At 36.6% G+C, this 16,011-nt stretch overlaps 1 protein-coding gene across 4 annotated transcripts in view; it reads right to left on the reverse strand.

Annotated features, from left to right (window-relative positions):
* The window catches only part of LOC109096222 (serine/threonine-protein kinase D3-like), a 90,470-nt gene continuing 74,459 nt past the window's right edge, over positions 1-16,011 (reverse strand). For all 4 annotated transcript variants that reach the window (XM_042742934.1, XM_042742935.1, XM_042742933.1 and 1 more), the window contains 9 exons: positions 10,104-10,395; positions 5,364-5,416; positions 5,053-5,125; positions 4,145-4,251; positions 3,856-4,017; positions 2,571-2,669; positions 1,974-2,241; positions 1,172-1,257; positions 1-1,085 (listed from right to left, as the gene is read on the reverse strand). In XM_042742934.1, the coding sequence (XP_042598868.1) occupies positions 912-1,085; positions 1,172-1,257; positions 1,974-2,241; positions 2,571-2,669; positions 3,856-4,017; positions 4,145-4,251; positions 5,053-5,125; positions 5,364-5,416; positions 10,104-10,395 (1,314 nt within the window). In that variant the 3' untranslated portion in view covers positions 1-911. The remainder of the gene's footprint in view (positions 1,086-1,171; positions 1,258-1,973; positions 2,242-2,570; positions 2,670-3,855; positions 4,018-4,144; positions 4,252-5,052; positions 5,126-5,363; positions 5,417-10,103; positions 10,396-16,011) is intronic.

Raw genomic sequence — 16,011 nt, forward strand, 5'->3', positions numbered from 1 at the left:
AAAAAAAAAAAAAAAAAAAGGAATGGAACAAAAAGAACATAACACTGTTCATCTTTTTCTAATAAAAGTTGTTAGCAGTTATTTTCAATACATTAGTTTTTTTGTATTAAAAGAGCTTTGCTAATAAGTCATAAAGCTTTCTCACAGTAGGCTTTTGACCGACACATCTTTCTGCACTGCTTAGCTGCTGTTAGATTTTAAGACTGCAGTATGAGGAATAAATCAAAAGAATGGCTCTGAGGACAACAGCTCTAAAACGACGTAAGAACAAGAGTCACGCTGAAGATAATTTCTCCCATTCCATCTGTCAGATCTAATTCAGAGTTCAGACTTAAGTGTAGCTGTCCTTTCATCCGACGACACAAGCGCCTTCTTCTGGATTCTGTGCTGTTACGTCACATAATTCATTTAACTGTACCAGCTGCAGTGGATGTATTGTTTAGTGCAAAAAAAACAACCCTTTTGAAATCATTCAGTCTGCTGTGTAACCGATATTTTAAGACGAAATGAATTAGAAAATCATAGAATAGGAATTTAAAAAAACGCATGTTCCAGTTTGATGCTTTCAGAAAGAACACTGCGACTGCATCGTTCTCCCCAATATTCACATCTGTTAATAACCTTTCTATTATTGTAACGTGAGTTTCTGACATTTGATAAGAAACAAACATAACAGCACCGTTTGGAAAAGAAGAGTCTGAATGCACTCCCAGCGAACGCTCTGAGACAGCCTTCGTCTTCATTAGCAGTGTGGAGCCGCAGTTTCCATGACTCTTGTTGACATCTAGAGAGTAGTCTGCTCCCCTCAAAGTCTGCTTCAGATTACTGATGTGTTTCATCTCCATAGCAACAGACCATTAACAGGTCGCTGCCTTCATCTGGCCTCGTTTTCAGTTCGGCTCACATGGCCACTAGGGGTCCTCGTCCATATCATCGAGGTTTGGAGCCATGATGAAGTGCTTTGGATGCATCAGACTGTGCTCAAAAGCGTACTTTTCCCAGCGTGCATCGTCGCTCTCGTGAGTAATGTAGCGTTCCCCCCGGCGCGTCTCAAACTCTCGCAGATCGAGCCACGTCTGGTAGTCCTGGGGCAGTGCAGACATGGATAAGTTGAGGTATAAAGCTTGAAAACATTCAGAGAAGCCGTTTTACAGGTTTTTAGGGTCCTTACCTGTAGCCACGGATGACTGAGGGTCTTATCCACACTGTAACGCTTCCTCATCTTGACTTGGAGAAGGTTGTTGATCAGATCTGTAGCTGTAGAGTTAAATACATAGATAGGCTGTTAATACATGATCAGGATGTTACAACATTACAGATCTGGGCCACATTTCCAAAGAGATCAATCTGTACCCTTAAACACAGAAAAAAAGAGGCTTATTCAAGTGAAAACAATGGTTCTCCGAAAAAACTGTGATGGATCAGGATATTTAGAATGGTGATACAGTAGTACAAAATAAGTATAGAGCTGTTATGTAAGTTTCTTCACACAAAGTTCAACAATAAATGAAACTAGTGTAATGATGAATTTGAGTATAATAGCTCCAACAAAAATAAACCAAACTATAAAACTGAACATGTAATGATGTGAAACGCAGAGACAGAGAAAATACATTTATAGTCTGGAAGAGGAGTGTGACAGTCTGAAATTGGGAGAGGCTGATATAATCTCTCAGGTCCGGGGCGGAAAGAACTATTCTAAACAGACGTGGGGGTGGACAGTCTGCGCGCTGTCTGACAGACATCTAGACATCTCCCTCTTTCTTCAGACAAATGAAAACACCTTATCCGTCATGCACTACTGCCTGTTTCTTCAAAAGAATTTACAAAACTAGTTTATATTTTGGTTTATTCTCAGCAAATGTGACTACTCTGTAACAAAAACACGGTGGTGCTGAAAAAAAAAAACAAAAAAAAAAAACAGGTTTATTCTTTAGAAAGTAGCTTGAAATCAGTAAAGCGTGACTGCTTACCTTCTGCAGAGATGTCTTTCCAGGGTGCTGGTGGGTACATGAACGCTGCGTTCTGGATTTGGTCGTTAATGTCCTCGTCCTCATTGAAGGGGAAGGTGCCACTCAAACTGACATAGATAATGACTCCCACTGACCACATGTCCAGGGAACGGTTGTAGCCTTTACTGCGCAGCACCTCTGGGGCCAGATACGCTGGTGTGCCCACCACTGAGCGCCGGAAGGATTTTTCCCCGATGATCCGAGCAAACCCAAAGTCACACAATTTTACCTGAAACGAGAGAGCAATCTCATTGAGCAAGTGCTCTAATTTTTTTTTCAGGTTTTGTCACAGGAACTGTTCGAGGAAGTATTTACAATTTCCAATCATTTATCAACACATTTGCAGTTCTATGAAGTCGGTTAATGGTAACAAATAAAAATCTAAATTATTTAACTGTTCTCTTGTGTTATATTTGAAATGATTTCATTTTCAAATACTGTATTTATATATAATTTAGCATTTTTATGATTTAATGAATTATTAGCTTTTCGTCAACTCACACCCCTAGTTTGGTGATTTTTTTTTAAGGCTAATGTGTTTTATTCACTGTTGTTTACCTGAGGAAACGGCTCCGCGGATGCCAACAGCACATTTTCTGGCTTCAGGTCACAGTGAACAATGTTCTTGAAATGGAGATGTCGCAAAGCCACAAGGATCTATGACAGTAAAGCAGTCGCTTAATTGCATGCATGTATCAGCTGGATGGTCTTTCAGAAGCTTTATCTGGCCATCAATGTAATATGCTCTTCTAATGTCAAAGAAAAACCCTTCATTTGTTTTGGATGGATGGATGGATGGATGTTATTTCTCCCCAGTATGAAGGCATTCTAGATGAGCTGCTAATAGTTTCTAATATGAAACGTACAGCTTTCTAGCTTTCTGGACTGCCAGTAACGTATTTAGGAGGCATGCTGTGCGGATAAAAGGTTAGTTTAATGTAAAAGTTTTTAATAGGTAAAACAGCCAAGAGGAAATGCAAAAAACACACGCTTAAGAATCATAAAAACACCAAAAACTAAACTCATGTCCATCAGGACTTCATTCAATCTCATATCACATTACTGTTCAAAGGTTTGGGGTTAGTAACAATGTTTTTAGTAACACAACTTTTTCTTCTTTTCTTTCTTTTTTTTTAAAGAAATTAATACTTTAATTCAGCAAGAACATTATACTGATGACAGTAAAAACTTATAAATAAATACGTTTTTAAAGACCCTGGAAAAATGTTTTCCGCAAAACTGATAACACTCAGAAATATTTATTTAGCAGAACATTTAGCATCATGTGACACTGAAGTAAAGATGCTAAAAAAAATTCATTTCATAATATATTCACATAGAAAACAGTTATTTTTTAATTGCAATAATATTTCATAATATGACTGTTTTTACAGTATTTTTGAGCAAATGAATGCAACATTGGTGAGCTTAAGAGACTTCTTGCAAGAACATTAAAAAATCTTACTGACCCCAAATTTTGAACAGTGGTGTATGAATGCTTGGTTTGATAGGATGCGAGACCAACACCACTGACATCAGGCTACATGTCGAGAACAAACATGGATGCAATCACAATCATTAAACATTGCCATTTATTTTCATTGAAACAGAAGCATCTTAGCCACATCACAGCAGCTCTGTGGCTTCAGATCCATGACTAATAGATGAGCTCTCGTGGTCCCCAGGGGCCCAACTGCTCAACCCACAGACTGGCCGCTCTAATTTAGCTCTAGATGAGATCCAGACTACTGCCTCATCGAAACAAAATGCACTTCAGAATACAGGAGATAAACATGAAAAATTGGATTTGCAAGGACAGAAGAAAACGAAGATATTTGCAAACCTGTGTGACGAGAAACTTTGTGATGCGCTCTGGAAGTTTGCTCTTCTCACTGGACAAGATCATCTCCAACATGTCACCGTGGAGCTTCTCCATGACAACAAAGACTCTCTCTGGAGTCTCAAACATACACTCCAGGTTTACAATGCCAGGATGGTGCAAATTCTGTAAGAAAAGAACAGCAGTCACATATTAAACATACTGTCTCCAGCATTATGAATTAAGGAAGTCACTGTTCTAGTGGAATCTACAGCCACAATTTCTCAATAATCAGATTAAAAAGACTGATCACCTGTAAAATGGCAACCTCGTTTCTCAGCTGGCTCTCCTGTTTGGTGGGGAATCTCATCTTGTCTATTACTTTGATGGCCACATCTCTGCCTGTTTTTCTATGTTTCCCTAAACAGATAAAGGGGATATATAAACTCTACATAATACACCCAGACAGAGCCGACAGGATAAGAATTAGACAACTGAAATGAATATAATATAATATAATATAATATAATAGAATAGAATAGAATATAATATAATATAATATAATATAATATAATATAATAGAATAGAATAGAATAGAATAGAATAGAATAGAATAGAATAGAATAGAATAGAAAACTAAATTTTCCACTGTAACCACCCTAAAACTTAAACTATGGTATATTATTATTATTTTTTTTTTTTTTATGAAATACTTTTACAGTAATATTATTGAGTAATATTTAAAGCTATGAAATTAATGAAATACACCTTATAAAAGTAGTAAATCCCCGACAAAACTGAGTAGACCCAATGAGTTAAGATAACTCAAATACACGAGTAAGCCAATTTTAATACCAATATTTATGAGTGATGTAAAAACAACAAATAAAATAGCACCTAAATTAAACATTTACTCTCTTTATACGGTCCAAATCAAAGCATGCTGGCAAAAGCAGATTTCCCTCTCTTTGTGCGATTGTTCATTGTGTACAGCTTACTTAATTTCTTAAGCTGTGGTTAAAGATGAAGAAAATTACTTATGAAATCATTTATAATTGCAGTCCTTTGAAACTGATCAGTATAATTTCCACAGTCTCAAATACTAGTTTGTTTTTGTGAAATATATGAAAATAGCAGATGTAAACTTAAGTGATATTCAGCGTTATTTATTACTGGATTATTCACAAAGCCACTGAATTATATATTTTTTTTAGAGTGTACCTCCATAAACGATGCCAAACTGTCCAGAACCCAGCACTTCATCAGCAAAGATCTGATAGATTGAGCTGATGTCCTAAAGATGGAGCAAAAAAATAAATATTAAAATCTAATATAATTCCACCAGAACATTCATTCCAAATACAATTTCTCAGTCTACAGTTAAATTAATAACCCCAGATTGTTTTTATTTCCTCTCTCAGTTCTTCCCTCTTGCGGTGTGGCTTGACCGTGGACATGAACGGACATGCAGAAGTGTGAATAAAGAGAGTGTGCAGTTGTGAAATATTTTCAGTAAACAGTCAGACACTCACCACATTTTCCTGGATTTGACTGTTAGAAACAGAAATGCTGATGGACAGTTCCTCTGCAACACACACACACACACACACACACAAAAACAATACACACACATTTAGATTAGCGCTGGCATTTCATCATGGTAATGTTCAAATGTACATATACATTTTTTATTTTTTTTTAATTGGTGTCACATCCAACACTTGCAACAAATTGTGAGTTATCATGAGGCTGGTCATTTAGCAATTTGATTGCTGAAACATATTTTCCACAGTCCTATTCCAGTTCCTGTACAAAATGTGACAATAATTCAAACATACCATATCTGAAATATATAATCAATTGTCAATTACTCTGAAAATGACAAGCCTGAGCTACATAGTAATTCTTTGAAGGGACACTTTGTGGTCTTTCTGTTTATTTTCTGGGTTGGATTTGCCTACAGATGAACCCTTAATTAAGTATGTCACTCATCTCTGGGCTGAAATCTCCTCTGAATACTGAATCAAAAGTGTGTTTGTTTCAGAACTAAACAGCTTTCATTAATCCAGACCTGTCAAACCTCTTTAATCTTCTGTCTCTCAACACAATTAAATAGAGGTGCATCAGGATATTAAATACTTAAGCTCAGCCATTTACTCTCCAGAACAGAGCTGCAAATCTGCCTGAAAGTCACCATTCACGGCTGTCTCGGTTTGTACCACTGCTTCATCAATGACTGCTTGTTAGGACATTTTAAACTTCCAACTTCATTCTGTTTCAGTGATTTATCACTTACATGCTGATCCATACATCCAAAAATCATTCGGCACCATCTTTAGTAAACAGTAAAAATCAGTTTACTAAATAATGTAAACTTGACTGACTGCTTCCTCTTTAAAACACTGTCTTGTGTTCAACAGAAGAAAGAAACTCAAACAGGTCTGGGACAACTTGAGGGGGAGTACATGATGACAGCCTCTTTAAGCCTTAAAGAGACAGTTTGCCTAAAAAAATTAATTACGCTCAAACTTCACGTGTGTCATGAAGTGACAAGTGTTCAATAGCTACAATTCTGGGGTCTCATTTATAAAACTCTGTAGATTTCATCCTAAAAGTGTACGTACGTATAAAAGCTAGATTTTGTACGGCAGAACCCTAGACGGGAAGATTGTGCGTACATGCATCTCCACCCTGACTCCTCCCTGAAATCACCAAACATGGAGCTTACAACACCTAGTTTTACTATGCATAACCTCACCTGCATATCATTCCCATGCACATGACACCATGTTTAACACAGAGACTTTAGGAAATATGAGATACGGACTATAATGCCATTTGTGCCATACACATAATTTTTTATTGCTAAAAATGATCCAGTATCCTTGCTGAAAATAGTTCTCAGATATATTTTAGAATAGAGTTGATCTCCTTCTTTTACACTAGCCAAATAGTACTTCAAATGTTTTAAACAATTCAAATTAAATCAAATTTATGAAGTTTTGCTGATAAGGTGAACATCTATTTTTAGTGGAAACAGATAGGCCTATGTTTATTGCAGTATAAATACAATTGTCTGATTCGGAGCATTACTGAAAGCATTTTAATAAGGAAATGTGCAAATTCTTATCATTTTCTTCGAGTTGTATCCTTCAAATACAGTGTTATTTTTCATAATGTTGTGGAGATGCCTTCACATCAACACCTCTATGCAGCTGCGGTTGTACAGTAAACTTAGTTAGTTAGTTAGTTAGTTATAAAGCACATATAAAAAACAACCACAAGGTTGACCAAAGTGCTGTACATTAGAAACAATACATAAAAAGAGAACTTCAAACAGCAAAGTAAAATACACACAGTAAAATTCATTTGTTGTTAAACGCCATAGATAAAAAATAAGATTTAAGCTTCGATGATACCGTTCGAATTGACATTGGTAAGCTGTTCCATAGTTTGGGTCCAACCCGTGCAAAGGCTCTGTCCCCTCTATGTTTAAGCTTAGTCCTGCACACAGAGAGTAAACCAAGATCACCAGACCTAAGTGATCTAGTTAGGTTATGAGGGAGTACCAAAACAGAAAGGTAGCCTGGAGCTAAGCCATGTAAACATTTGTAAACGAAGACTAAAATTTTTAACTCTATTCTAAATTTAACCGGTAGCCAGCACAGAGACATCAAAATGAGAGTAATGCGATCAATTTTTTTGCTACCGGTCAACAGTCTAGCAGCAGCGTTCTGAACAAACTGTAAACGCCCAAGAGAAGAACTATTGGCTCCATAATAAAGTGAATTACAATAGTCAAGACGTGTTGTAATGAATGCGTGAATAACGGTTTCGAAATTCTTGAAGGAGGGAAAAGTTTTAACTTTTGCAAGGCGGCGTAATTGGAAAAAGCATGATTTAACGACAATTAATCTGTTTATCAAACCGAAGTCCTGAGTCAATTAAAATGCCAAGGTTTTTAGCGCATGAGAGTTTAAAATGCCTAGATCCAGATCACCACAATCATAAAAGTCACTTGGTCCAAACAATACAACTTCAGTTTTTTTCTCATTTAAGGGCAACACATTTTGCAAAAGCCATGATTTCAGGTCCCGTAGGCATGCTAGCAAAACCTCAATAGAACATGAATCGTTATGTTTAACTGTGAGATACAACTGAGTGTCGTCAGCATATAAATGAAACAATACTCCATGTTTAGAAAACAGGGATCCCAGTGGTAGCATGTATAAAGAGAAAAGTGTAGGAGCAAGGATCGATCCCTGTGGAACGCCACAGGAGAGGTGTACTACTGAAGTAGTATGTTTTCCAATACAAACAGAAAACTTCCTATTTGTTAAATATGACCGAAACCATTTAAGAACAATGCCCTGAATGCCTACATAACTTTCCAATCTAGAAATTAAAATTTTATGATCAACCATATCAAATGCTGAACTGAGATCTAAAAGGACCAAAGCAACACTATTCCCATTATCAGTAGACAACATAATATCGTTTGTAACTTTCAATAATGCAGATTCAGTACTATGTAATTTTCTATAACCTGACTGAAAAGTTTTGTATACTGAGTTTGAACTCAGAAAAGACTGTAGTTGAGTGAGTACCACCTTTTCTAAAACTTTTGAAATAAACGGGAGATTGGAAATTGGTCAAAAATTACTTGGCACAGAAACATCAAGATGTTTTAGACAGTCAGGGACCACACCAGTATTCAGACAGATATTGATAAAAAACAGAAGATCAGGCCCTACGATATCTACAATTTGCTTTAAAAAATGTGAAGGAATAAAATCATAATGACAGGAGGTGGATTTTAAATGTGCAATAATATCTTTACAGGTTTGTAAGGAAATGTGATCAAACACACTCCAGGTGACTAAGCGACTGGTTATTTCAGAAAAGGCATGTGACGTCTGCAGAGATTGAGGTTTTGACAATTTTGTCTTATCAACAAAGAAAGACATACAGAAAGTTTTCACATAGATAATCAGACAAATCAAAAAAAATGTTTACAGCAGAGTTTAAAACAGAATTTTACAGTTGAAAAGATGATCCTGGGAATTTTTTTGCAACAATCTCAGTAAGGAATTTGGATTTAGCTGACTTTACAGCCTTCTGAAAAAAAGAAAGAGACTTCTTTAGCATTTCGTACGATACTTGCAATCTGTCCTTACGAAATTTGCGCTCAGCCCTTCTACATACTTGTCTGAGTGAACGAATAGAGTCATTAAACCAGAGCACAGATTTTTCTTTAGAACGCTTACATTTCAAAGGAGCAATGTTTTTAACAATGTTCAAACAAGTTACTAAAATGATTGAAATACTCATCAGCATTATATTCTGAAGTCCGAAACTTGTCCAATGACGATGCAACAGCCGTGTATGTAGCCGCAAAATCCTCACAGGCTGTTGTCTATCACAAGGTTGTCATCTATCATCATCATCATCAACTATCATCATTGTTCTTATTGAAACCGGACAATGGACTTTTCGACCCCTAAATCCAGCAGTGTCCGCCATAACATCGAAGTGCGCATCATTGATCATTATATTACAAAATATTTTCTCGTATCATGAGATCTGCAGTTTAGTTTTAATATGAATTATTGTGCACCTATAGCACTACTTGCTATGTCTAAATTAATATATTTTGTGTTTAACGTCTGTGTAATGACTTTTTGTAATTTCAGTGGTTACCTCCATTAGTGTAAAATAGTTTACTTCATTACTTTTCTCAGTCCAAAAGAGTTCGTACGCATGGTCTAGAATGTCCGCAAGTTTATTTTTTATAAATCAGGATGTGCACATAGAAAAATGCTTACGCATGGTTTTATGCCATTTTGTGCTTATGCAACGTTTATAAATGAGATCCCTGGTCTTTTCATATGGTTGAAACAATCACTGTAACACTGTAAACAAATATTTTTCAAAATTGTAAATAAGTTAGAATGAGAAAATACTGGTTCACTACTTCAAAATGTCACGTTTAATTCAGTGTGTTACTTGCTGTTTCGTTGTAATTCTTTGTGAAATTTACTAGCAATTCCTGAGTGAAAACAGTTTCAAAGTAAACATTTTTACACTAATCATATCGACTACTGTTTTGTTTTTGGTTTTTTTGTTATTGGTAATTTACCAATTGTATGTAAAACAGCAGTATGTACATTCTGTTAAATATCTCCTTTTCTGCTTCATGGATAAAAATGAAGATTCACTTCACGTGTTTTAAAAAGACTTGTGAAACACAGAGTTCTGACTTTGCTACTCACTGTGATCTTTACTCTGTCCGGCAGCGGCACCCACGCTGGGCTGTGGTGTAACTGGAACGGGCATCAGGGCCTGGCGGATGGCCCTCTCCCAGCCCTGGGCCACCTCCAGCCCCACGCCACCAGCAGCCAGCGCAGGGTTGTGGATGTGGAGATGGGGGCCGCCGGTGTTCTCCCCTACGTAGTACACCATGGTGGCAGTGATGACCTCGAAGCAGTGCGGATTGCCCCCCAGGGCTAAACTACTGAAGTCGCGTGCAACCTCCACCTGCAAGATCTCTGACAGGGGAATCTCCTGTGGGTCAGACAATGAGTCAGAAATTTAACTCTGACTCAGTGACAGCTAGATAAGATCATTTAACCAATTAAACAACCTCGCATTTGCTCTTTGGGTCTGGAAATTAGTCATTAAATGAATCCACGTGGTGTTGAATTAAAACGTCCAGTCCAGTTCAAAATTCGCCTCACAAAGTTCATCAACTCTATGGTGTCAAAGTGACCAGGATCTCACTGATGAGAAGAAAAGTGCAGTTGCTTTCCAAGTCCATGTGGTTCCTCCAGGTTCAAAACGATACTCTGAAATGTTCCTTGTCACATATTTAAAAAAAAAAGACTGTTCACGAATGCAGCCCAAGCTTGCAGTCTAGGGTTAAGCTTCAATCTTCACTGACGACGCAAAGCCTAATGTGCCAAGTCTGATTATGACAGTCTCTTAAGAGTCCACCTTCTGCCCAGCCCCCGAACTTGCTCTCAGATGAGACAGGAAAAACAGTAGCTGTGGCCAATCAGCACAAATGCTGCGCCTGCGGTCTTCTCTGAATATGAGATGAAGTGCTTGTGGTTTGGTGGGTGAATCATGTGACCCAACCCTATGAAGAGCTCCATGATTACAGGGCAGCGCTTGTGTGCATACGTGTATGAGTGTGTAGGCAAGTCTTACTCTAGCCACCGATACATTATGTAGGAGGTGGTCACACTTAAGGGGGTGGGCTGTGGTTAGCCTGAGAAAGGCCTGGAACCCCCTTATCCAAAAAACCAAAAGTACAGGGCTTCTATCTTCAAAGGAGAACACTATGATTTCCAAATGTGCAAATCTGACTGGTTCTGTGAAGTTAAAGATGAAAATCAAATGCGCGATCATGTCTTACACTATACTTTAAATATAAAGCATTGGTTACTTTGGGAACCATATACTTTACTCATTGTGCTGAGAAGTGTGTTTTTCTTATTGATAACCTCACAATTGATTTGACTGAGAAAAACTGAGAACTTTCCATTAAAGCGAAGGACAGAAATGGAGATGGTGTTTTATTAACAAACTGTCATTATTTAGAATTATGTAGTACATTAGTAATAGTGAATCTAACAAAGCCTGAAATATAGATTCTTGTCAAAATTCCAAAGAAGTAGTATCTGTTTTAGAATTTAAGATCCGAGCTGACCACCAAGCTTATAATAAAGTGGTGTGTAAAACAGTCTTAAACACACCCTGAAGTCTCACCCAGGGTGGTGAGGTTTCCTGCCTTTAGTTTTACAGCTGGGAACACTGGAGCTGTTACAGAAACATTCACGTTCTTTAAAAAAAACAATGATCATTAAAATATTTAGATTTTCTATATGACCTTCACATCCCCAGATGTGTGAACATTACTGAAGATATAACCATAGCTCATTTTCCAATGGGAGCCAAAATACATACACTACCATTCAAAAGTTTGAGGTTTGTGGGGGGGGGGGGGGGGGTTTCTCTAGTGCCCACCAAGGTTGTGTATATGTGATCAAAAATACAGTAAAAACAGTAATATTGGTAAATGTTATTACAATTTAAAAGAACTGTTATCTATTTGACAATATTTTAAACATCTAATGTATTCCTTAGATGCAAAGCTGAATTTTCAGCATCATTACTCCAGTCCTCAGTGTCAGACAAAGTTTGGACATACTTTATATTAAGTGTCTAACTATTATGTAGAAGCATTTAAATGAATCATTTGGTACAATGTACTTATTACTTATTGTGTGTATACATGTATTAATTGCTTAATGTAACATTTAATTGATTGTGCACATATTTTAAGCTGTCCACTTATCTTAAAACATAAAATGTAAATATACATAAACATACTCCGAGCACACACACACACACAGTAGTGGTCAAAATTATTCATACCCTTGGTAAAGATCATAGGAAGCTGTAAAATAAGTCTGCATTGTTAATCCATTTGATCTTTCATACAAAAATGAAAGTAGAAAAAAAAAATCTAACCTTTAGTTGTAAAACCAGTGAAAGTGGGGGGAAATGTCATTGTGAAATCATTATTTTTCTCTAATAAACAATGGCCACAGTTATTGGTACCTAATTCTTATGAGTAAAATATCTTTAAAACATATTTCCTTTTTTTAGCACACCAGGGTGGCTAGGGACATTAAATTACCCAGCCTTGGCTTCCTGTTTCACAGGATTATAAATATGAGGGAACACAAAGACCAGTTTCCCTTAATCATTGATCACAATCAGTAAAATCAAAGAATATATTTCTGATGTGCAGCAAAAGATTGTTGAACTTGACAAATTAGAAAGTGGCTGTAAGAAAAGAGCTACAGCATTGAAAATTCTCATTTCCACCATCAGGGCAATAATTAAGAATTTGCAATCAACAGAAAATGTTACAAATCTGCATGGAAGAGGACGTGGGTCTATTTTGTCTTAAAGCAAGGTGAGGAGGATAATTTGAGTGGCCAAAGTCTGCATATCTTGTTCAGATAGACGGTGTCATGGACCAACTGGTAAAAAATTAAAAACTGACCGTCCATGCTAGAAATCTTATAATGGGCCATGGTTTGATCTTCCAACAAACATCAAAACAAAAATGGGTAACTGAGAACAAAACCAAGGTTCTGCCGTGGCCCTCCCAGTCCTCTGACCTGAACCCTATATAAAATGAGTGAGGTGAACTGAAGAGGAGAAGCACCAACATATGGAGCTGGAAATCTATAGGGTCTGGAGAGATTCTGGATGAAGGAATGGTATTTGTTCTCCTGTCAGACGTTCTTTAAACTCTTCAGGCATTATAGGAGAAGACCCATAGCTGTTATGGCAAATAGAGGTTGCAAAAAGTATTAAATAAAGGGTATGATTAATTGTCACCAACGTGTATTGGAGAAAAATTATATAATTTCATAATGAGACCCCCCCCCATTTTAAATTATTTTCATCCAGTGAAAGGTTACGTATTTGTAAATTTTAAAAGATAAAAAGGATTAATGATGCAGATTTATTCTCACAGCCTTTTTTGATTCTATTTACCAAGGGTATGAATCATTTGAGCACAAAATTATATATATATATATATATATATATATATATATATATATATATATATATATATATATATATATATATATATATATATATATATATATATATATATATACATACATATACATATACATATACATGTACATGCACACACACATATATAAATCGCATTCAAAATAAAAGTTTTCGTTTACATAATAAAATTAAAACTATATAGTGACTTGACATAATATGTATACTGTGCATATTTATTTTGTATATATGTATATTTGTATATGTATATTTAAGAAAAATATGGTATGTTTATATATTAAATATATTTATGTATAATATAAAATCTAAGAATATAAATGTATATACTAGGGCTGGGCGATATATCTAACGATATGATCATGCGCATCTAGTCAGTAAATCTGGTTCCTTGATTAGCGCTAAATCGCCATCACCTGCTTTCAAATGGAGCGGCATTTAATAGACAGAGCCGTAGATCACTGACAAGCTACGCAATATTGCGTTCATTATCACAGATGAATCGCCTTCGATAATGAACACGATATTGCGTAGCTTGTCAGTGAACAACAGCTCTGTCTATTAAATGCCGCTCCATTTGAAAGCAGGTGATGGCGATTTAGCGCTAATCAAGGAACCAGATTTACTGACTAGATGCGCATGATCATATCGTTAGATATATCGCCCAGCCCTAGTATATACATGTAATTTTTTCAATATATATACTGTATGTGTGTGTATTTGTATATACATAATGAATATACACAGTTTACATACCTATATTATGTAAACAAAAACTTTTATTTTGGAATGGATTCATCACGATTAATCGTTTGACAGCACTAATATATACACAGGTGCTGGTCATACAGACTGATATATTTCAAATGTTTATTTCTTTTAATTCTTTTAATTTTGATGATTATAACTGACAACTAAGGAAAATCCCAAATTCAGTATCTCAGAAAATTAGAATATTACTTAAGACCAATACAAAGAAAGGGTTATTAGAAATCTTGGCCAACTGAAAAGTATGAGCATGAAAAGTATGATAATGTACAGCACTCAATACTTAGTTGGGGCTCCTTTTGCCTGAATTACTGCAGCAATGCGGCGTGACATGGAGTTGATCAGTCTGTGGCACTGCACAGTTGTTATGAGAGCCCAGGTTCCTCTGATAGTGGCCTTCAGCTCTTCTGCATTCTTGGGTCTGGCATATCACATCTTCCTCTACACAATACCCCATAGATTTTCTATGGGGTTAAGGTCAGGCGAGTTTGCTGGCCAATTAAGAACAGGGATACCATGGTCCTTAAACCAGGTACTGGTAGCTTTGGCACTGTGTGCAGGTGCCAAGTCCTGTTGGAAAATGAAATCTGCATCTCCATAAAGTTGGTCAGCAGCAGGAAGCATGAAGTGCTCTAAAACTTCCTGGTATACGGCTGTGTTGACCTTGGACCTCAGAAAACACAGTGGACCAACACCAGCAGATGACATGGCACCGCAAACCATCACTGACTGTGGAAACTTTACACTGGACCTCAAGCAAGTGGATTGTGTGCCTCTCCTCTCTTCCTCCAGACTCTGGGACCCTGATATCCAAAGGAAATGCAAAATTTACTTTCATCAGAGAACATAACTTTGGACCACTCAGCAGCAGTCCAGTCCTTTTTTGTCTTTAGCCCAGGCAAGATGCTTCTGATGCGGTCAGTTGTTCAAGAGTGGTTTGACACAAGGAATGCGACAGCTGAAACCCATGTCTTGCATACGTCTGTGCGTAGTGGTTCTTGAAGCACTGACTCCAGCTGCAGTCCACTCTTTGTGAATCTCCCCCACATTTTGAATGGGTTTTGTTTCACAATCCTCTCCAGGGTGCGGTTATCCCTACTGCTTGTACACTTTTTTCTACCACATCTTTTCCTTCCCTTCACCTCTCTATTAATGTGCTTGGACACAGAGCTCTGTGAACAGCCAGCCTCTTTTGCAATGACCTTTAGTGTCTTGCACTCCTTGTGCAAGGTGCCTATGATCATCTTTTGGACAACTGTCAAGTCAGCAGTCTTCCCCATGATTGTGTAGCCTACAGAACTTGACTGAGAGACAATTTAAAGGCCTTTGCAGGTGTTTTGAGTTAGTTAGCAGATTAGAGTGTGGCACCAGGTGTCTTCAATATTGAACCTTTTCACGATATTCTAATTTTCTGAGATACTGAATTTGGGATTTTCCTTAGTTGTCAGTTATAATCATCAAAATTAAAAGAAATAAACATTTGAAATATATCAGTCTGTGTGTAATGAATGAATATAATATATAAGTTTCACTTTTTGTATGGAATTAGTGAAATAAATTAACTTTTTGATGATATTCTAATTATATGACCAGCACCTGTATATATAAATTTACTTAAATGTGGACACATATGCTTGAAGATTGGAAAAAAGTAAAGCATTAAATTTGCTGTACCGTTATGAGCAATCCTGTACAAACACATACTGTATGATACAACAGAGAAATATAGTGATACTATTCCAAGTCTCAAAATAAAATTATTCTATTTTTCAATACAGTAATACAGTTGCAAAA

Source organism: Cyprinus carpio, chromosome B17 (genome assembly GCF_018340385.1).
Source record: "Cyprinus carpio isolate SPL01 chromosome B17, ASM1834038v1, whole genome shotgun sequence".
In the NCBI taxonomy this organism is placed as follows: domain Eukaryota; kingdom Metazoa; phylum Chordata; class Actinopteri; order Cypriniformes; family Cyprinidae; genus Cyprinus; species Cyprinus carpio.